The 23,389-nt window shown below is 36.6% G+C and overlaps 1 protein-coding gene across 1 annotated transcript in view; it reads right to left on the minus strand.

Moving 5' to 3' along the window:
• Positions 1–23,389, minus strand: part of WDR35 (WD repeat domain 35) — a 55,044-nt gene that overhangs the window by 11,920 nt on the left and 19,735 nt on the right. The window contains exons 11-17 of the mRNA XM_040622915.1: positions 21,389–21,449; positions 14,263–14,407; positions 10,945–11,014; positions 9,870–9,923; positions 7,682–7,791; positions 6,986–7,196; positions 1,921–2,001 (exon numbers count right to left, since the gene is read on the minus strand). Of these exons, the coding sequence (XP_040478849.1) occupies positions 1,921–2,001; positions 6,986–7,196; positions 7,682–7,791; positions 9,870–9,923; positions 10,945–11,014; positions 14,263–14,407; positions 21,389–21,449 (732 nt within the window). The remainder of the gene's footprint in view (positions 1–1,920; positions 2,002–6,985; positions 7,197–7,681; positions 7,792–9,869; positions 9,924–10,944; positions 11,015–14,262; positions 14,408–21,388; positions 21,450–23,389) is intronic.

A 23,389-nucleotide genomic window follows, 5' to 3' on the forward strand; every position in this document is an offset into this window, starting at 1 on the left:
AAAAAAAAAAAAATCTTTTTTGAAGGCCAGCCTTGCAGGAAAGAACTAGCTAATGCACAGAGAAAAGAGTTATAACAAACTCGCCAGTATCCTACATATTCCAAGCAAAGAAAAGGTGAAGCACAGGAGAAAATTAGAAAAAACAGCAATGGCTGCCAGAGCTGAGCTGCGTGTGCCCCTCCTTACCCTGCAACTAAACCGTTGCATTCAGAAGCTAAAATTTCTCCGGGAAATCCCTGGCACAAGGTAGAAAGTAGTATGGAAAGAGCATGAGGTTTGGATTCAAACAGACCTAAACTTAAATCCTAATTCCACTGCTCACTGGCTATGTGACAACTCTTTCTAAAACCTGCTATAAGCCCCCCTCCCGTGCCCACCCAGGAAGCCAAGGCCACCTTCCCCAAATAGAAACCCAATCACGTCACTCTCCTGCTTTACGCCCCCAATGACTCCAGGATGTGGTCCAAACTCCACAGAAGGTACACAAGGCCTCTTATAACCTGGGCCAACCTCCCCCATCACCGTTCCCCTTCTTCATTTCTGCCAGTGCTACCCATTACACACACCAGCTTTGAAGCCAGATGGCTTGGAGTCAAATCATGTCTCTGCCTCCTGCTAACTGGGTGTCAATGGCAAACCAGTTTATCTCTCCAAGCCTCACATTCTTCACCTGAACCAATGAAGACAGTAATCAAACTTACTTCCTAGAGTTGTGAGGATTAAATGAGATAACACATCAAACATCTAGCACAATACCTGGTTGTACTACTCACATTACTCAGTCTCGGAACTGACCAGTGTGCTCTCGCTGCAGACCTCTGAAGGGCTACGTCTGCCAAACAAACTACAGCACCCCACGCCTTGTCTGGTCACTGAATTTCTTGTCTATCTCCCCAACCGCTCTACTTGAGGCCAGGAACTGTGTCTTACGGACTGCCAGTAAACATTTCCTGAGTCAATGAACAGATGAACTTTTGATAAATCACTTTACTCACTAAGAGCCTTCTTCATCTAAAAATGAGGTCTGTGTAATATCTACCAGGCATGGCTGTAATGACCAATGAACAGTGATCCATAATGACAAATGACAAATGAACACCTCTTATGAAAGATACTTTAGTAAACGTAAATTGAGTGAACTTCCTTTTTTCCTTTTGCATTCTTTCTGCTTTAGTCCTCCAAGAAATTTCTCAAGGAAAACAAAACAAAACAGGTTCATAATAAAAGGCCTACAATGTATACATCAAACCAAAACATGAAAACATGCTACCAACTGCAACTAACTTTGGAAATGTAAAAAGCTACTACCCCAATTCCAGAGAACTGGATGAAGTACACAGAAAAAGTAAATGCTTTGTATAAAATGAAGGTAAAACTCTTTTCAATATATTCTTAGAGAAAGAAATTCTCAAAAAATGGTCAAAGAAGGCCAAAGTAGGGGTTCAAAAAGATATCTGGCATCAGAAATGGATTATTTTATAAAGCCTGAAAAAAAATAGGATAGTGGCCGTGCAAAAAAAAAAAAAAGTTACTCAAATATCCTAGAACTACAAAACACTAAATTATCAAATATTTCTTCAGTTCCTCTGTTGATAATATAAAAACAATGACAACAACAACTAGCTACCATTTTTGAGCTCTTGATTCTAGCACTGTGGTGCTTTTTACACAACACCTTACACAATAACAATCCTGTATGATAGGTACTATCATTATCACCATTTTATAGAGGCAAAAAATTGAGGCTCGTAAACAAGAAAGGAAAATGAGGCTCAAAAAGGTGAAGGAACCTGTCTAAAAGTGTTGCAAGTGACAGAGCAGAGTCAATCCACATTCCTAACAGGGACATTATACTGCCTGGTGAAAAAATAAATCCCAGCCAAGCCAGCAACAGAAATAGAGTTGCTTTTTAAGAATTACCTTCAGTATCTCATCCAAAAGAACAGATTTAATTTCTAAATCCTCAAAGTTACAAATATATCCAGAAGTCTGAATGGGCTCCTTTAAAGATAAAAACAAATGTTATGTTAAATTCTACAAAATTTTCCTTCCTTTAATATATGATTTTATATTTTATTATCAACATTTTCAAACCAACAGAAACGTAGAAAGAATGTCATTAACACCCATATGCCCATCATCTAAATAATTATTAATATTTTGTTAAATATGCGTTAGCCAATTTTTTGGCTGAAATATTTTAAAGTAAATCAAGTAAGTTTATAGACATCATGACATTTCACCCCTAAATATTTCAGTACATATCTCTAAAAGATAAAGCTGTTCTTAAGAAAAAAATAGATGTTCTTTACATGGTCACATTACTATTATACCTTATGTAATCAATATTAATTCCTGAATAGCATCTAATATCAGTCCAATTTTTCTCAATCCAAAAGCTCCTAATGCCACTAGATAATTCTTATTCATGCAATGCAACATTAAACTTAATTCTTAATAAAACTGACAAACACTCTATTTGTATGTAAGTACATAGGTCAAAGAAACCTTGTACCATACGGACAAGTCCATCCTCTGTAACATTAGCCAGAGAGCATTCCTGATAGATTTTCTATATAAGAAGACTTAATTTGCCAATATGTAAATGCACAAGTCTGTTACAGGTCTGTCTCTTATCCTAGTGTTACACAGGCTGATAGAAATAGTGTAGTAAATGCATATGACCACGTAAAGCAGCTGCCCTAAATCCCTGGTAGAAAAAGTAGGTGTAAACATTATGTAAACAAAAAGAATTAAACTCTCAATATACTTACTACCTCCAAGAATGCTGTAGAAAGGATGTTAATGTCTGGTAATGGAAATAATACCAGAATGTAATATTTTAAAAATATGCGTGTATATGTATATCATGAAACAGAAAGTAAGCAAAATCCAAAGGAAACAACATACTGAATTTATAACTCTGAAACCTAGCTCTTCATATGATAGAAACTACAAAAATTATAATAGGAAGATACTAAAAAGATGGAAATTACAGGTAAAAATTGAATTAAATTTAGTTTCGGTATGTCAAAGTTTTTTTTTTTTTCAAAGATTTTATTTATTTATTTGACAGAGATAGAGACAGACAGCGAGAGAGGGAACACAAGCAGGGGGAGTGGTAGAGGAAGGAGGAGGCTCATAGCAGAGGAGCCTGATGTGGGGCTCGATCCCACAACGCCGGGATCATGCCCTGAGCCGAAGGCAGACGCTTAACCGCTGTGCCACCCCCAGGCACCCCTAGTATGTCAAAGTTTAAGAATAAGGCTCTTGTATATACATTATATGAGTTCATTGAGTCTTAAAGTGATGATTTTCTTTTAAAAAGTAAAAATTGTTGATTATACTAGAAAATTTTACAAAATCCCTTTATTTCTTAAAAAATTGTACTATGTAAAGGCAAATAATATGCCTTTATGAGCAATGAACAGAGAGGATCAGAACAAAATTTAATTCAAAAAGAAAGAACATGGGGCACCTGGGTGGCACAGCGGTTAAGCGTCTGCCTTCAGCTCAGGACGTGATCTCGGCGTTACGGGATCAAGCCCCACATCAGGCTCCTCCGCTATGAGTCTGCTTCTTCCTCTCCCACTCCCCCTGCTTGTGTTCCCTCTCTCGCTGGCTGTCTCTATCTCTGTCGAATAAATAAATAAAACCTTTAAAAAAAAAAAAAAAGAAAGAAAGAACATAATGACATACTTCTTATAAATTCTAGAGGCCTTTGTACACTTGAATTATTTGATACTACATGTATCCAAATATACCTGTATAAAAATGTTTACCATTAGAAATTGTTTTATTTTTGGCTAGATAAAAAACAAAGCAAGGTAGCCAAAAGGTAACGTCATAAAAGATGATGTGTGGCTAAAAAGTTATACCAAAAATAAAGAGAATAGAAGAAAATACAGGTAGGAGGACAGATCAAAAGTTAAGAGTTTCCAAAATAATCTATGATTATTGGCACGTAAGAAAATATGCAAATATTTGTGTAATTCAGATTTTAAAATGTCAACCAACTTCTGCCTGAATGATCTCAACTAATTCTCTTTATTTTCCAAAATTCACTAGATATCCATCCACATTTCAACTGAATATGAAGTTTTAGACCAGTGGTTGACAAAAGCAGGACACACTCCCCTACGTAGTACCTAAGAAATTTATTTTTATCAAGAAAGTATTTAAAATTTCACTAATCTACACTATATTAAGTACTCTTATTCAGTACATGAGTCAAAAGGTCTCAGAACACATACAATATAACAAGTATCCTGAAGTGCTTATCCCCTCGATTACAGCGTATTGTGACGTACTGAAGTTTGTACATACCTAGTGAAGAGGATTTAGAGACTAGAGTATCTAATTTTTAGCTAACCCTCATAAATTGGACATGTGGTTTCAAAATCTTCCTGCAAAGAATTTGTGAATTAGCGGAATATTAATAATGCAAGCACAAGCAAACAAGACGAGGCAGAACAGTCACCTTCCTTACCCCCGACACAGATTCCAGGGTTAGCCACATTACAAAGTGAAAGCAATGACAGTTTAGTCAGGGCTGACAAAAAGTCAGTTAAAAAATGGAAATTATCAAGAAGACTGTCTGAAACATGGGATGTTTCTAAGTTAATAATTCCACACTCTATGAAGTGTGCATTATGCTTGAGACACTAGCTAATCGTAGCATGAACCATAATATCATGACATTTTAAAATAAAGTTTACTTCCTGTTATTTTTTTTCTCATTCTTTTAAAATTGCTATTTCAGGGACATGATTCATAATGTACTTGTATTAATATGGTAGGTCATGTATCTAATTTCTAAATAAATAATTACACACATATGAAGTATAGATTCAAAAGTTTGGAAGCCCCTTGTTTGGTAAAGAAGTGTATAAAAATGAGAGGGTGAGTGACAAAATTATGAGGTATGAAAGAAATATGAATATGAAATAGCATCAATGAGAGAGAAGATCCAAGAAAAAGACTAGAAAAGCTGAATCAGGACCTTGAGAGGGTCACTGGAGATAAAAATGATCAAGCACGAAATATCAACATTAAATAGTGATTTCCAAATTCTCAAAGAAAGTGTGCTTTATCAGTGAATTACAATGTCACATACAAATGGCACCCCTTTTTCACTTATAATCTAAAGCAAACTTTACAGCTTAAAGAAAGGTATGAATCTAGAATTCATAACAACGCTCAAAGGGATAAAAATATACTCAGTATTAACTGTCAAATGCTAGCCTATGTCCTGAATAATAAAAGAATATGACGTCCTACGGCAGTCCCAGTAAATTCGGTTTTGAAGAGCGTGTCCTTACACGATCAGTCAATAAGCAGCTACAGGAATGAACAGCAGAGGAACTAACCAAGCAGGGATCACAGCCAGCCAGTGTCCTCATGAATGAAAAACAGCAGGGTTTATAAAGAAATCCAGTCAGTGGTAAGGTTGAAAGAAATTCATCTAGCTCTAAAGCCAACAGAACTACTCGCCAAGCCAGAAAACAAACTCAAAAAAAAAAAAAAAAAAGGCTGCTCTGTTAAAACTACTTAAGAAGCACTTCGCGCCAGACCAAGATGTCTCTTCCCCCTGGTGCTAGACCGAGCGTGTGTGCTACACACACATTATGAACAGCCAGGCACAACACTCTCACTCGTCCAGCCATATGATTCCCGACTTAGTACACACGGGGCCAACGACGGAAAAAGGACCCCAACATTCAGAAAGTATTCTTCTCCCATCCTCACGGTTAACCTGTGGTTACCTGTCAAATTTTCACACTTGTTTTGTGGCAAGCATCAAACTTCCCTTGGACCCTTGCTAGAAGACCCTGCTTACAGGTCAAATGCAGCAGCCCTGAATGCCTTTCCTTTCAACCATACTCAAGGACTAAAAATTACAAAGATCCTTAAGACTCCTAAAAGCTTTAACAAAGCCTTTGAGAGCCATTTATATCAGGTCATTTCCCAACCCAGAGATCCTGAGTAGAGCCAAAATGGGGAAATGTGAAAATAATTTAGGATGTTAAACGGACAAATAGTTTACCACTAAATAAATTACTCTGGAAGATCTTTGGCACCTCAGGAGTCCAAGCATGCAATTTCTTTCCAAAAAGGAAACTGTAAATCCACACATCAATTAATGACATCCAGCATTTATCAACTTCTCTCTTATTATTTACATTTCTTGGGTACAGCAAGCATACAGAAAATTCCGAACTAAAAATCTGTTAATTATTCAAAAATTGCATAAAAGATTTATTTCAATGACGTTTTGATTAGGCTACCACTCAAATTATTTGAAATTTCCTCAACACAAATGCTAACAGTTGATGCAGAGCAGACCAAGTGACAGGAAAATTCCAAGCTTAAAAATTAGCTGATGTGAGTGGCAAGTAGAATATCAAAATATAACTTTACGATTAGTGAGCAAGGGGCTTCCTGATACTCCAGAGAGAGTAATCAGTCCACGCGTGCATATTCATAAAGTTAGCAGGGTGAGAAAGACCAGGATTCGTGGCTGACAGAGTTGATACGAGTACAAATAAGACCAAGGAGGCACAGATCAAGGTGGATGGAGAGGCAAAAGAGAATAAAAGCACAAAGCAATTTCAAAACCACATTTTTTTGATTAGGTTGTTCTAAGCAATTTTGGTAAATGTTACTACTGATTTTCTTTTTTTCTTAACTTTCTGACAAGGAAAAAATAAAGACTATATTTTAGAGACCATGGCTCCATCTTTTAAAAGGAACAGATAAACGCTTGGGAAGTACCTCTCAGAGAAAGCAGAGAATATTTAAAGAATCAGGATTATTCCCACTTAAGACCAAATATGTTATAATTCCACAGAGATGTCTCTATTTATTTTCAGAAATTCACGCAACCAACACCAACAAACCTCTTAAGGAAACACAAGGAAAATAGCCAGGTTTCACTACCTGGCTCGTTACTTATGTACTGCTAACGCTCCTCTCTTGTGCTTACCTCAGGATCCAAGTTTCTGAAAACATACATTCTTGTCTTCTCCATCATGGCAAACAGATCTGGGTTATCTTTGGCCCACTTCATATCCCAGACATCTTTCCGCTCCAGTTTTAACAACTCGCCAATGACCTGCTGTCCTGTGCTGTCTGTTACCCGAGCATCCAAGTCAAAGAAAGTGAGAACTCCTGAGATGTCGATGACAGCCAGACGACTACAAATAATGACGGTGGAGAAGGGAGACAAAATTGTAAAATGACGATCGGCAATCGCAAACATAATTACCTGTTACGGTTCGTCTGCAAAATCAGTTCATCTGAATCTGGAAGAAGGCAGAAATGGCTTTGAAGAAATAGCTAGTGTTAAACAATTTTTTACAAATTTGATAGAAGACATGGACTACTCTCCATTTTGCTTCCTTGTAAGGAAAAAGTATCCAAAGGAATTAAAGAAACTGACATGCAAACAATTTAAAGTATTACATTGGAATTTCTATATTTTGCCCAATTAGAGAAAAACACCTAAACACAGTATAATCAATACAACTATCTAAATAGAAATATAGCATAGTAAAATCACACTGAACTATAAGACAAGTTAAAAACAAATACACATCTTTGTATTTATTACATAAATCCAACAATCCCAACTGGTAAGTTCTAAACCCAACAACTGCATGAGGACAATTTTCAGACTTACCTAGAGTTGCAATTCAAGGATAACTGGTAGGCTCGACAATTAAGGGAATATTTTTGAATTAAACCAACATTAGGAAGACTATATCTCTGAATGGTGCCAGATTCACGACCCTATGGAAATTACTTTTGATTATTAAAGCATATTTACATAATGAAATTAAATTACAAATACAGGTCTCTCTATATGTTCATATATTTGTTTCCAAAACCAAAGTGATGGTGTCATAACTAATTCCCAATTCTGATACTAAATCACATTACTGATTACATATGTATCTCCTAATTTAATTAAAACCCTTTCAAAAGTGGCTGAAGATGATCTATTTTTTTTTCATGTAGCATTCCAGAAAGAAGTCAGAAACCTAGCGGTTCCATAATACATAAATGCTTACATCACAAGGAAGAAATAATAAGGGTTATTTAACAGTTGTTGTCTAGGTGAATATGCAGGGTACACGAAAAGCTAAAATATAAAGCATTTATTGAATTAAATTTCATATATATGAAAAATCAATATAAGATCACCATATGAAACAGTTGTTACTGAAAGTCTATTATTTTTCATCTATAGCCACCCATCTGATAATAGTTAGTGGCAAAGGGAGATGATCAGAAAGCAGTGATACAATGATTATTAGTTTAAATGGTCTAAAAACAAAACAATGTAGGGGCGCCTGGGTGGCTCAGTCCGTTAAATGTCAGCCTTTGGCTCAGGTCGTGATCCCAGGGTCCTGGGATCAAGTCCTGGGTCGGGTTCCCTGCTCAGAGGGGAGCCTGGCTTCTCCCTCTCCCTCTGTTCCCCCATTCATGCTCTCTATTTCAAATAAATTAATCAAATCTTTAAAAAAAATTTTTTTTAAATAAAAATAAAACAATATAAATTACTATGCAACTCTGTGCAAGCCTTAATGCTGACAGATCAACAGTTGGTATAACAATCAGGAGAGAACTGTGGTTTCCAAACCCTCCTGTGCCTCTGGCCATGGCAACAGGACAAAGCAGAAGGTTCCACTCAGCCAACATTTCCCTCCCCCCTTTTTAACCAGAGCGGCAATGTTTTTGCAGCATGATTCTCAAGAGGGGCCCATCAGAAAGGCTGGAAGGGTGAGGGGCAGAATATTTTTTAACGTATAGAAGGGAAGTATAGGTTTCAGAAGATTGACCATACTGGAGTACGAAGTAAGATTTTGTTTTTCAAAAAAAGGGTCCTGCAGCTTCAAAGGTTTGAAAAAGTAATCGTTCTAAAATCTTCTACATTTCAACGGTGAAAAGCAGTTTTAAATGCAGAAGATATTTTCTCCATTAAAACTTCTGGCTGGTATTAAACTATCTGAGTACATTTCTTATAGGTAGACTCTGTCATTTAGGAATTACGTCAGTCAATTTTTGCGATTGATATGAGTTGCATGTTATTTTTTCCTGCAAATGTCAGAAACACAACTAACACTAAAACAACAACGACAACAAAACCCTGCCATACAGCAAAGAATCTAAAAAGAAAACGAGAGGCTCTATAAGAGAAACTGCTATAAAAATCCTGATGAGGAAAAACAAATGCTATGTTCTTAAGATTTTGTCCCCCATAAAATTATCTAATGGCTAAAGAATGTAAGTAGGACTGTAAACACACACTATTAAGGCTCTAATTACATAATTCAAATTCAATGACTCCACCAGCATTACTATATTAAAGTAAATATTTAGTTCTAAAATTAATATTTTCAAATGTCAGAGCTCAAGAAAAGACACTGTAACATTGATTTTATTTGAAAAACTGGCCCTGGACTTCTTCACTTTACTGGTTAGCAAACACAGCACCTCTTCATTTTAAGTCTTGTGAAAGTAGCTGAGCCAAAACCCTTCTCCAACACAAAACAGCAGGCCGCACAGAGGAGGAAGCTTTCGAAGATCTGCTACCAGCATCCAATCCACCCTGCACCTGCCAACCCCATGTGGCTCCTTCGACCCAGAGTCACATTCTCCCCAGCGGGCCACAATGACACCCATTTTATAAACAGCTCTTTTTGCAAATGCTTAACAGTTTGTGAGGCAATCTTTAAAACTTTATTTCTTATGTTGGACTTAGTAAGCTAGGTGCCCACAAGATGATATTCAAATCCAAAACATATTACTTTATTTTTATAATTTAAACAATTCTTATTCATCAAATCAGTTTGTTTCGAACTTACCACGATCAGTGTCTTATCAGATGCAGTTATGGCACAAATCGGATCCCGGGTGCCCTAAAATGAATCATTATTCTTTAACAAATATTTATTGAATGACTAATCTGGTAAAAGGTAGTACGCAACTGACCAAGAAGAATACTTCAATGTATTTATTAACTTAACATTTACTTAATAAGCACCTACTACGTGCTAGACACTGAACTAAGCACTGGAGACACTCGGATAAAATCTGTCCCCTCAGGGATTCCTCAAAAGCCTACTGGGGCAGACAGCGGGCCGAACACCTAATGACAGGACAGTGTGATACAAGTAGAGGTGTGCTCAGCAGTTGTGAGAGCGACAGAGGAAGGAACATCTCACCTACAGAGAAGGGCACAAGGAGGCAGAAACCTGAGGTGAGTCATAAAAGAAGAGACAGCAGAAGGACAGACAGCCCATGCCAGAATGAGGGAGGGGAAGTAGCAGGGCCCTGCACAAGCCTGGATGGATCTCAAGAGCTTATATGCTTAGTGAGAAAAAGCCAATTTCAAAAGGTTACATGTTACATGATTCCATTCACTTAAAAAATTCTCAGTGACAAAACTAGAGATAGAAACAGATTCGTGGTTGCCAGGGGGCAGGGATGGGGTGGAGAGCAAGCACGAAAACGGAGAACTAGCAAGTCCCTCCCCAATGGTAAGATTACATAAAACTACACACATACATGTACATGTAAAAACGAGTGAAAACTGCGTAAGGAATCGGGTGGGAGTTCAGTTAACAGTGTCATTACCAATATCGATTTCCTGTTTTTGATGTTATCCTACAGTTACGGAAGATGTCACCATTGAGGGAAGTGGGATAAAGAGGTTCTATGTACTATCTGTGCAACTTCCCGTGAGCCTACAATTATTTCAAAGTTTTTAAAAATCAGAAGAAAAAAAGCACACCTAGAAAAAAGGTTTTCAGAACAGACATTTTTTTAAAGAAGTACTAGAAGATGTTATTCAATAAAAACAAATTCTCAGATCTCAAAATAAAGTTACAGTATTTCCAAATTTATAGCTATCAACATTTGCTTCAAAAGATCACCTACTTGAATGGCTTTACTATAATCAAGCACCCCATCCACGGATCCAGAAGGAGTATCATCAACGTGATAAATCCTGGAAGAAAAAAGAGAGAATTTCAAAGATGGTCTAAGTACAGATTATACCATTTCATAATCTCTAGAACAACTAAAGGATTGGATGACACCAGTGAATACTGTCACATAACATAAATGCCCTGATTATTTTAAACAGTTCTTGACACAGCTCCACCCCATAAAGGTAGAAACTACCTACCAGGTGTTTACCAGTTATGCAAGTGATATGTTCCTGAAAGTTGTGCTAAAAACGTATTTGAACATTGAATCACATATTTCCAATGAGTTTCATTAAGCCCCAACAGCTATTTCACCTTATTCTGCAAATGAACATCATGCAGAAATAACTTCTAATACACTAAGTTTCTCTGTAATTTCACCATAATTTCCCTTCTATCAATGTGCTTAATAAAGGTAAAGCTTAAATGTATTTGGGAAGCTCTAATGAATGGAATTTTTGTTCTGAAATAAAGAATCATTCCCTATGTTCCCTGTGTTATGAAGATGCACTATTTTGGACTTCCCCCATCTGAGACCTTCAATATACTACTATTCACACCATAGCATCTCTACTACTTTACTCGTCTCTCCCACCAGTTGAGGAGTTTCCTGGAGGCAAAGACCATGTCTCTGGTGCCTAGCACAGTGCCGCACACACACAGTGCCAGGTGCTCTATGGCTGCTGGAAAATTATTAAGGTGAGTGGAGGTGAACAGGGAAGATACATCACAGAGTGGCTACGAGGCTCTGGGCAAGCTACTTAACCTCTCTGAGCCTCAATTTCTCCATGGGGAGAATAAGGGCAACCTTCTGCAGGGTTTTTTAAGAGGCATAAATAAAATAATGTTTGTAAAGCACATATGCACAGAGCCTGGTCATCAAGAAATCACAGATGGAATACAGTCACAAGAAAATCAAGCCATTTTCTATCTTTAAAATATCAGGAAATTTTATCACTGTTAAACTGAAATCATAAGTGTACTTTCATCTATATACTGAGATCAAATGTTAAATAGAAATGTATTAAATGCAGAAAGAAACTATATTTAAAAAAGAAATTAATAAATTTAGAGGTGCCAGGTACTTGCATTTTAATACATTTCTATTGTATATCCAGCTACTATTTCTAATTATCACAAAATGGAAGTCAAAGGTCAGAATAGGAGATCTCTCAAGAGATCATGTGACCACCTTCTGTCTCTTAAAACAAGTAGATTACTATAAGAAAGGCCAATCTGAGTAAGCGTTTCAGAGCCAGATCAACCTGGCTCTATGTCCCATTTCTACTTATCAGCTGGTGACCTTTGGCAAATAATTTAAGCTCCTATGTCTTAGTTTCCTCTCTGAAACAGGATTCATAAGAGTGCTGACTAGGCTTACTATAGTATCTGGCACACTAGAAGTAGTCAATCAATGATGGCTGCTCTCACCACCATCCACCATATTCTACAGATGAGGAAACTGAAGCCCAGACAGAACCTGCCCAATCATTAAAACTAGTAGGTGTGTCCCCGATAGAAACAGAGGGAGATGCTGCCATCTCAAAGCCAGAATATCTTTAGCTGGCTCTCAGAGGACACTTACTCTATGGAGAGGCTAGACTTTTCAGTTCCAACTTTGTCCTAAGATCTCCCTGCAGACTGTGGTTCTCTTGCTTATTATTGCTACCGCTGTCACATGCTGTCCTGAGAGAGCCACAGATTCTTCCTGCTTAGACTTTCAGAACTACTGAGAAAACAAGATACAGTATTTTTCAACTGTTCCGTTTTGTTTTGTTTTGTTTTGTTTTGTTTTGTTTTGTTTTGTTTTAGAGAGGGAGAAGTGGGGCAGAGGCGGAGGCACGGGGGAGGCGGGGAGAGAGGGAATTTAAGTAGGCTCCATGCCCAACACAGAGCCCAGTGCAGAGCTCAGTCTTAAAACCCTGAGATCATGACCTAAGCCATAATCAAGAGTTGGACACATAACAAATGAGCCACCCAGGTGTCCCTCAACTAGTTGGTTTTTTTTGTTTCTTTTGTTTTTGTTTTTGTTTTTGCTTCGACATGAAATCAACATCTAAAATATTTTTACTCGGGACATTTCTCCTATCTTAGTACACGAGTGAGTCTTAAAGGGAAGGGAAGATTGCATTAAGATCTCAAGCATGTGTGAGGGAAGATGATCTGATATGACCCCTGCTGTCCACTCCCACCAACACAGGCCTACACCCTGATTAAGAATTCTCAGCTTATAAGTGAAATAAATCAAGCAGAGAAAGACAATTATCATATGGTTTCACTCATTTGCAGAACACAAGGAACAGCAGGGAGATCGATAGAAGGAAGGGAAGAATGAAGGAGAGGTAAACAGAAGGGGGAGACTCTGGGACTCTGGGAAACAAACTGAGGGTTTCAGAGGGGAGGGCGGGTGGGGGGATGGGCTAGCCCAGTGACAGGTATCAAGGAGGGCACGTATTGCATGGAGCCCTGGGTGTTATACACAAACAATCATGGAACACAACATCAAAAAGTAATGATGTACTGTATGGTGACTAACATAACATAATAAAAAAAATTTTTTTTAAAAGAGTTATTAGCTAAAACACTCAACAAAATGCTTTATTTAAAGGCCTAAGGTAACAACAAAAGGGCAAAAAGAGTATCATCAACAGAGATAATATAACTGACAAAACACAGTAAATGCATCTGTGCCTTGAGACTTACTACAGGGAATCCCCCCACATCCTAACTCCTAACTTCTTTATGTGGTAGAGCCCCCTCTATCACTTAACCCCAGACTCCCTCGAATCCAGGCCAAGAGAAAGAAGCCAAGTAACCAGTTTGCCCCACCTGAAGACCTCCTCCATATCTGTCTAAGAACCTGCCTCTCCTATGGAGACTGATACTAGAATCACCCCCACCCTTCTGGAAAGACGTATACCACTAACCCATAAGAACGAAGCTTTGGTTAGACATTCAGTTGAATAATCATATTTATGGTTTACCCTAATATGGTAAGAGTAGATGAGTGAGAATAGCTATTTCCTTATAAAAACACAGATTTCCACTCTTTATCTCCAAGGGCTTTCTTTTATTACAACATGCTACCTCTCATTTATTTTGATAAATTTAAACAAATAATTTGAAAGATTTTGAAATTAATGGAAAAATATTATTTCTAGTAATCAAAACAATTTACAGTTCTCAAGCATGACAATTTATAATTAACTATATCTGATTTAAATGCGATACGGTTGAGCTACTAAAAACCATGCATCAAAAGATATACCTTTCTCTCCCTTCTTTTCGAGACCGCGTGATCTGATTAATTTCCAGTGCTGTGAGCTTCTTTGCCACCCGATACTGCCAGGTATAAAAGGCTTCTTTTGAAGCTGCTATCACATTCGTTTTGGTCATTGCAACAAATAATGGTACTATTAAAAAGAGCATTAAGACAATTAGGTTACAGTTACACAGAATGTTTGTGCTGCAAAGGAAGTCAGTGAGTATTGCATTCAACTCCTCATTTCAGACAATATACCTCACATACAGTCTCTGAAATCAAAAAGACTCAAAAGTTTGTAGAACTATACAAAAATGTTACATCAAAATGGATCAAAGACCTAAATGTAAGAACTAAAACTTGTAGAAAACCTAGAAAAAAAAAAACTTAGGAATAAATCTTTGTGACTATGGATTAGGCAAGAGTTTCTTAGATATGATACCAAATGCACAAGCAACAAAAGAAAATGTAGATAAACTGGACTTCATAAAATGAAAAACATTTGTGCTACAAAGGACACCATCAGAAAAGTGAAAAGACAACCCACGGAACAGAAGAAAATATTTGTAAATCAGATACATGATAAGGAATTGTTTCTAGAATGTGTAAAGAGCTCTGACAATTCAATAATAAAAAGACAAATGGTCCAATTAAAAAACGGGCAAAAGATCTGAACAGACATTTCTCCAATGAAGATACACAAAGAGCCAGTAAGCAAAGGAAAAGATGTTCAGCTGCATTAGCCATCAAGCAAATACAAATCAAAGCACAATGAGATACTACTTCCATCCCATTATAATGGCTAGAATAAAAAAGTTAGAAAATAGCAAGTATTGCCAAGGATGTACAGAAATAGTAGGAAAATAAAGTCCTAAGTCCACTTTGAAAAACAGTTTGGCAGTTTCTCCAAATGTTAAATACAGAGTTACCATAGGCCCCACCAACTCTGCTCCTAGGTATATACCCAAGAGAAATGAAAACAAATGTCCACACAACACAAAAGCTCACACTAAACGTTCAGAACAGCATTGTTCGTCATAGCCAAAAAGTAGAAACAGCCCAAATGTCCATTAACTGATGAACAGAATAATCAAATACCACTCCTTCCTCCTGTCCCCCTTATCATTACTGCTTGGTTTGAGCCTTTATCCTTCCCTCTGATCTCATGTCTTATATTTCCTCATTAATTTAGAAAAGAAAATTCTCCAAAGTTCCTTCCTAATTTAGGAATATATTCTCCTGAACATAAAACTTTTTTTTCCATCTGCTCTGTTTTTTTTTTCCCCAAGACTTTACTTATTTATTTGACAGAGAGAGAGAAAGACAGAGAGCACAAGCAGGGGGAGAGGTAGACAGAGGGAGAGGAAGAAGCAGGCTCCCTGCTGAGCAGAGAGCCCTACGCAGAGCTAGCAGGGCTGGAGCCCAGGACCTGAGATCATGACCTGAGCTGAAGGCAGATGTTTAACCAGCTGAGCCACCCAGGCACCCCCTTCTGTTCTGTTTCCTAAAGAACATTTAATTAAGCTCCTACTGTGTACCCTTTGATGACACAGTCATATCAAATCTACCTTAAAGATTAAAAAATGGAGGAATAAAGAAATAAAGTAACTTGTCCAAGGTCAAAAAACAAACTAAGCACACACATTCACACAAAATATATAAAAACAACAAAAAATCCTTCATAAAAGATCATTTTAGTACCTATTTTCTAAACTCACAAATAATTAGAATACTGCAAAACTTATGTTTTATTAAATATTAAGCAGAATTCATATAGCCAGAATGAAGGAATGGTGTTAAGAGCAGCTACCATTTATGAAGTTCTTGCTACAGTCCCAGGAGGTATTTAAGGCAGTAAGAGACTTAGAAAGTGGACAAAGAATTAGAAATCAGACTAATGGTAAAATGTTAATTGAGTAGATTACCAACTTTGGGTTTCAAATTCAAGAATTTTTGGGGCGCCTGGGTGGTGCAGTCGTTAAGCATCTGCCTTCGGCTCAGGGCGTGATCCCGGCGTTATGGGATCGAGCCCTACATCAGGCTCCTCTGCTATAAGCCTGCTTCTTCCTCTCCCACTCCCCCTGCTTGTGTTCCCTCTCTCGCTGGCTGTCTCTATCTCTGTCAAATAAATAAATAAAATCTTTTTTAAAAAAACAAATTCAAGAATTTTTATATGCTAAGTAATTCAGTATAGTTGAATCATACTAAAAAATTTTTGCATTACAATTGTTAAGATTTTTCTATTCAAAACACGTACTATTGTTGAACTCTAGAGGGAGCCAGAAGCCTTTCCTGTAGGGAACAAGAGGTTGAAAGGCAGTCCTGGAGAAGGGTAGCAAAGGTGGGGGGGGGCACTGAGTGGGATGAATGAGCTCTCCAGGACCAGGCTTTGCTCAGCTTTCTCTGACCCTGGCTCTTCACTAAATCCTAAGACATTTGCTAAATGTTTACTAAATTCCACCACAGATACTCTAATGCTGCCTATTATGCCCTTAATGTGATTTGGAGGAAGCTCACAAAGTTTTCAACTACTTTCAAATTTTCCTAAGCATATGAAAGCATTCCTCTATCCACTGTTTACCTACAGCTAAATTACATTCATGTTCCTTTCTGATATATCCTAAATAATCACAATAACTAATCGTTAGCCTGATTAATTCAAAATTAAAGTGTTGGTGGTTCATTTAAAGAGTTAGACTTTGGGATTCAAGCGACAGATACTTGCTTAACTCTGTGGCCTTAGATAAAACACTTATTCTCTGTTTACTCCCTGCAACTGAGAATGATAATAATACCAACCGTATACAGCTGCTTAAAGATCCAAAGAGATAGTAAACATAAAGTATAGTACAGTGCCCGGAATAGAATAAAAGCTCAATTATCACTTCAAAGCCAATATTTATTGAATTTTAAATGTATATATATACCAGGTACATATTGTAATATACTAATTATAATTACATAGTTATAATATATACAATATATAACTGGAAGAATATATAACAAACACACTCCATTATATCTATTCTTACACAACTACTCCATGGGGTAAGCATTATTATCCCCATTTAGCAGATGAAGACACAGAAGGATGGAGGGCTTAAATAACTTGCTGAAGCACACAGCTGGGAAGTGGGAGAAGGTGGGACACAAGCCCAGTTAATCTGGCTCCAGAAGCCGTGTACTTAACCACTATGGCATACTGTTTCTCATTAAGGGTTAGTAAGTATTAGATGTGGTTACTATTATTGTCTTTACTTTTATTACCTACATAGGTTTTTATAATAAAATCACATACAAACCCACCGATCAATATAAAAACCAAATACAAATGTATCTGAAACATAAATTCTTTTGAATCAGTAGGGTAGTAATTTCAGCAAATTCATATGGGTAGATAATCCTATCTACAAAAATTACGCTACATCTTCATTAAAAGATTCAACCCATCTAGGTGGATTCGTTCTTAGTTTCCTAGAACTAAACCTCCAGGAAAAAGTTAAGAATCCAAATTTTAACAGAACATTTTAGAAAAAGAACACAACCAGGATAAAAGCACTCCACATCCTTCTCAACTATTCATCATCTGGAAAAAAATTTCAAATATCTAGAATGATTATTGGAAAATAAATTTTTTAAGAAAAAGACAGTCTCTTCAACAAATGATGTTGGGGAAATTGGACAGCCACATGCAGAAGAATGAAACTGGACCATTCTTTTACACCATACATAAAAATAAACTCAAAATGGATGAAAGACCTAAATGTGAGACAGGAATCCATTAAAATTCTAGAGGAGAACACAGGTACCTCTTTGACATCAGCCACAGTAACTTCTTGCTAGACACGTCTCCAAAGACAAGAGAAACAAAAGCAAACATGAACTATTGGGACCTCATCAACATAAAAAGCTTTTGCACAGCAAAAGAAACAGTCAACAAAACTAAAAGCAACCTACAGAATGGGAGAAGATATTTACAAATGTCTTATCAGATAAAGGGCTAGTATCTAAGATCTATAAAGAACTTACCAAACTCAACACCCAAAAAAACCCAAAAAATCCAGTCAAGAAATGGGCAGATTAGATGAATGGATAAAGAAGATGTGATACACACACGCACACACACAGAGAACATTACTCAGCCATCAAAAAGAATGAAATCTTGCCATTTGCAATGAAAATGGATGGAACTAGAAGGTATTATGCCAAGCAAAATAAGTCAGTCAGAGAAAAACAAATACCATATGACTTAGCTCATATGTGGAATTTAAGAAACAAAACAAATGAACATAGGGGAAGGGAAGGAAAAATAAAACAAGATAAAAATTGAGAGGGAGGCAAACTGTAAGAGACGCCGAACGCTAGGAAACAAACTGAGCGTTGCTGGAGGGGAGGTGGGTGTGGGAAAGGGATAATTGGGTGATGGTCATTAAGGAGGACACTTGATATAACAAGCACTGGGCATTATATGCAACTGATTAATCACTAAATTCTACCTCTGAAACTAATTTTAAAAAAGGCTTCCATTAAATGAACTTCAACACTAAGAAGTAGTAGTTACTAGGCAAGCAAGGATGTAAAATGACTTAAAACAATCTAGGAATTCACATATAAGTAAAACCTGCTTGTAATATTTTAATGCTGAGGCCTGAAATAAATGTCCACATCTGTAATGTTCCCCTACTTTCTTACTTATTCATATCTCAGCCCCTTAAATAGCTGGTAAACTGAAACTCCACTGACATGTTTGCATCGAAGTGCCTTTTTCTAGATTATATGGAGGACTCAGTGCATGTGTTCGAAACCATCATTAGAAAGCCATTGACACGCTCCCATCAAAATGGCTAAGGTACAGGCACCTGGTACTTTCCAGGCACTTTCCATGCCTTCAATCCTCTGCAAATGCTGTTTTCTCTCCTTAGAAAGTCACATGAAGAAATACTTATTCTTCAAAATTCAGGTCAAATGAAACTGTCTCTAAGGAGGAAAGCTGTCCCTGGTGTCCTTACTCACCAACGGCCCCTTATCCAATACCCAATGCAAAACCTAGCACACAGATGGGGAGCAGTAAGCCCGTGTTCACTGGAGTAACTGTATTCCATTATTTGTTTAAATATCCTCCAGGAAGCTTCAGAGTCAATTTCTTATAACTCCAGATACCCAGTATAGGACCTGAAACTCACTGAAGGTTTGCTAAATCAATGAATTATCATTTTCTATTTTCATGATAGAAAATAAATATTTTCCATACATTCAATAACCATTTGTTATGGGGCAGGCATAGTGTTTGGGAGAGGAGATACAGAAATGAATAAGACATAGATCCTTCAGAAGCTCAGAATCTTGTGGGAAAGACAGACAAGAAAATCGATAATCCTAGTGCAGAGTAAAAGCAGTACCGTGAGAGCAGTGCACCGAAGGTGTTTTAAGGGCACAAAGGAAGAGCACCAAAAATGGGCACCTAACTCCTTCGTGTACAGAACAAGAGTCCCATGGACTAAACTTCTCTAATAATGTATGAGGTTCTTTTAAAAAGTCTCTGTAGAGATTGTCAGGAGGAAGAGTAGATAGCACAACAAGAATTACACTTTTCAGAACAACATCAGTCACATATTTTTTTCATTTTAGCCTCCGGTCCTCATGAAAATTTGCCATACAAACTGAAAAAAGGAATTTTACAGGATATGTATGAAACAAAAATGTTGAGTCCTTGGCGGGGTTTACTGCAGACCAATGAAAGAACTTGTTTGTTAAAATTTCAGCCAGCGAGACTGCCAAAAAAAAAAGTTTCGAGACTCAAAAATACAAATAATCATGCCCTCAAGTATTGGCCATTTTATGAAGGTGAAGGACTGACATCTGGCTTTATTAAAAAAAAAAAAAAAGACTACCTGTGATTAAAATTACCTTGAGGCTTACCCTATCATCATTATTCTATGTTAAAACTTTTGATATCAAAAGAAAAAGCATATAATCTAAAGACTGACAGAATTCACACCTGAAAGACTGTTATGTTTCTAACAGAAGATATTCATGTAATGAGAATCTGTAATAATTTTAAGTGAAGCCTTTCAACAAGAAACACTAACATATACATTGTGCACATATATAGACATATACCTTACAGTAACAATGAACCTAAGACTTGAAGTTGAAAAGTTTCACTATATAAAAGTGAGTTACCAAGACCCTGAACAGAAAGCATAAAATCTTTGAAGCCAGGAAGTATTTCTCACATTTACTTCTATCACCCAAAGAGTTTAGCAAAATACACTTAGAAGACAGACACTAACATTTCATTAAGGTTGAACATGAAATGAAATTAAAAAAAAAAAATGACGAGCTCTCAGATTCTGAAAATAATTCAATGGGTTTTCAATCTTTGAAATCTAATAATTTTTCTAAATGCCATATCCAATAAACTACCACATTTTTTAAAAAAATGTTACTTTTGGAAGTTGTCGTGAAATGGCAACAAAATATTTGGTAATGATTTTTAACCAAAAAACTTTAGAGTAAGATGTGCAATTTTTTAATGATGACTTTCATAGCTGTTGGCTAGAGGGAATGGTAAATCTAAAGTAACAAATGTCTTCTGAAAACAAGAAGTCAGGAATTTTTGAAAGCTGTCCCTATTAATAGACTGATTTCATTAGAAAAATCTGGAAAGAGGAAATGCACTTTTACAAGCAGCTAAAGTGTTTTTATGGAAAAGAGGTATTTACAAGCAGTTTATTAATAATATAAGCGGTTTAACAGCAAAATTCTTTCTATAATCCTCAGTTTATTACATACTAATCATTATGCTGCATACCAACACCTATACAATTATATTTCCCACTGAAAGCAAATGATGGCAGTACAGCAGTCGTGAGAGTACTGCGGCTTTTAGATACAGTAACCTGTAATTAACTGCATTTCACAGGATACTTCTGACAGTGAAGTGGAGCATTACTGATAATTTTACCATGATGACAGGCATAAACCGGTGCTGGACTTGGCAAACCAGGAAGAACGGTCATCCTTATTTTGGAGAATGCCATTTTAATTAATAATACCATTGTTAGGTTTTTAAATTAGTGCTACAAATAAAACTTGACTAAAGAGGGAATAGACATTAACATTTCCTTACCAATATCAATATACTTGGGATCCAAAGGTGTGCCAATAGAATTACAAAGAACTAGAACAAACTGTGAACAAAAAACAAAGAGTATCAGAACTCCTGCTTCTTTACAATAAAGGAAACAATGCTTAAGGTATCATGCTTATCTCTTGAAAGTATCACAACTGGGAAATAACTGATAAAATTGTTAAGTGCAAAGAATATAATCTACAGCATTAAACATAAAGAAACATGAATTAAAATTAAACCAAGGCTAATTTCTTAGTATAATGAACACTATGGCTCTTAAGAGGCCACCTAAGAAACGTTAAGTACACTGGCTACTTTTCATTGTTCACACTTCTAAAACTCCAGATCAGCTGTAACCACAAAACTCATTTTCATCCTATGATCAGCTACGTAAGAACTAATTTAATTTGTTACCGTTGCACCAAGTGTTCCCATCTCGTTCTCCTCCTTTGAAGCAATATAAAAATGACATGAGAAATTCAGAAAAATCAGTTAACTCAGAAAAAAACATAATCCAATCTAGTGAAAAATGACTTACAATGCCCACTAGTTAACACAAACATATTTACCAATAATTAATATTAGGGAAAATAATCAAGTATAATGCACACTTTACACCCTATTATTCTGAAGTGATCATTTCATTTCTCTTACTGTTAGTGACCTTTTCTATTATCTTGTGCTAAGAACACTGTTTTAGTTAGATGTTCTCCTGAAAAGAATAATGATTTCAAATAAACCAATTCTCCATGTACTATTTACATACAGCCTTTCTCTTTCTTTTTTCAGCCTCTCAGGTAAAATTTCTTTAATTTCATAAGTACAAACTAAATGGATCTTTATGCACTGTTGGTGGGAACACAAACTGGCGCAGCCACTGTGGAAAACAGTACGGCGGCTCCTCAGAACGTTACAAATAGAACCAGCCCACGAGCCGGGAATCACACTACTGAGTATTTACCCAAAAAATACAAAAACATGAAATCAAAGAGATACATGCACCCCTATGTTTACTGCAGCATTATTTACAATAGCTAAACTATGGAAGCAGTCCAAGTCTCCATCAAAACATGAATGGATAAAGATGTGGTGTATAGATATATACAATGGACTATTATTCAGCCATAAAAAAGAATAAAATCCTGCCATTTGCAACAACATGGATGGAGCTACAGAGTATAATGCTAAGCAACATAAGTCAGAGAAAAACAAGTACCATATATCTCACTCATATGTGGAATTTAAGAAACAAAACAAATGAGCAAAGAAAAAAAGAGAGAGAGAGATAAACCAAGAAACAGAGTCTTAACTATAGAAAACAAACTGATGGCTACCAGAGGGGTGGCAGGGTGGGGAGATGGGTGAAATAGGTGAAGGGGATTAAGAGTATACTTATCATAATGAGCACTGAGTCATGTATAGAATTGTTGAATCACTAGATTGTACACCTGAAACTAACGTAACACTGTATGTTAATAACACTGAAATTTAAGTTAAAAATTTAGGGCACCTGGGTGGCTCAGTCAGTTGAGCATCTGACTCTTGAATTCAGCTCAGCTCCTGATCTCAGGGTCCTGAGGTTAAGCCCTGCATCAGGCCCCATGCTGAGAGCAGAGTCGGCTTGAGATTCTCTCCTTTTCCCGCTGCCCCTCCCCCCCTTCCCATGCAGGCACACAGGCTTCTCTCTCTCTCAAAATAAATAAATAAAATCTTTAAAAAAATAAATAAAATTAAAAATTTAACGAAAAAATAGAAAATGTTTTTAAAAATTTATAAAGGAACTAAATGACAAAAGTTATACTGAAATATAATTTACTCTTCCACTACTTAAACTAAGCTGATTTACTGCCACAAAAGACCACAAATAACTTGTATTTTTTAATCCACACATAATCTACATGCTCAAGGTTAAAGAATGAAGTAGTTCCATAAGACTTCTTATTAAAAATAGAAGTTCCCCCAACTTCCCCTTTTCTGCTCCCTGAAGTAACAACTTTC

The sequence above is a fragment of the Ursus maritimus genome, unplaced genomic scaffold (genome assembly GCF_017311325.1).
Source record: "Ursus maritimus isolate PB19 unplaced genomic scaffold, ASM1731132v1 scaffold_6, whole genome shotgun sequence".
NCBI lineage: Eukaryota > Metazoa > Chordata > Mammalia > Carnivora > Ursidae > Ursus > Ursus maritimus.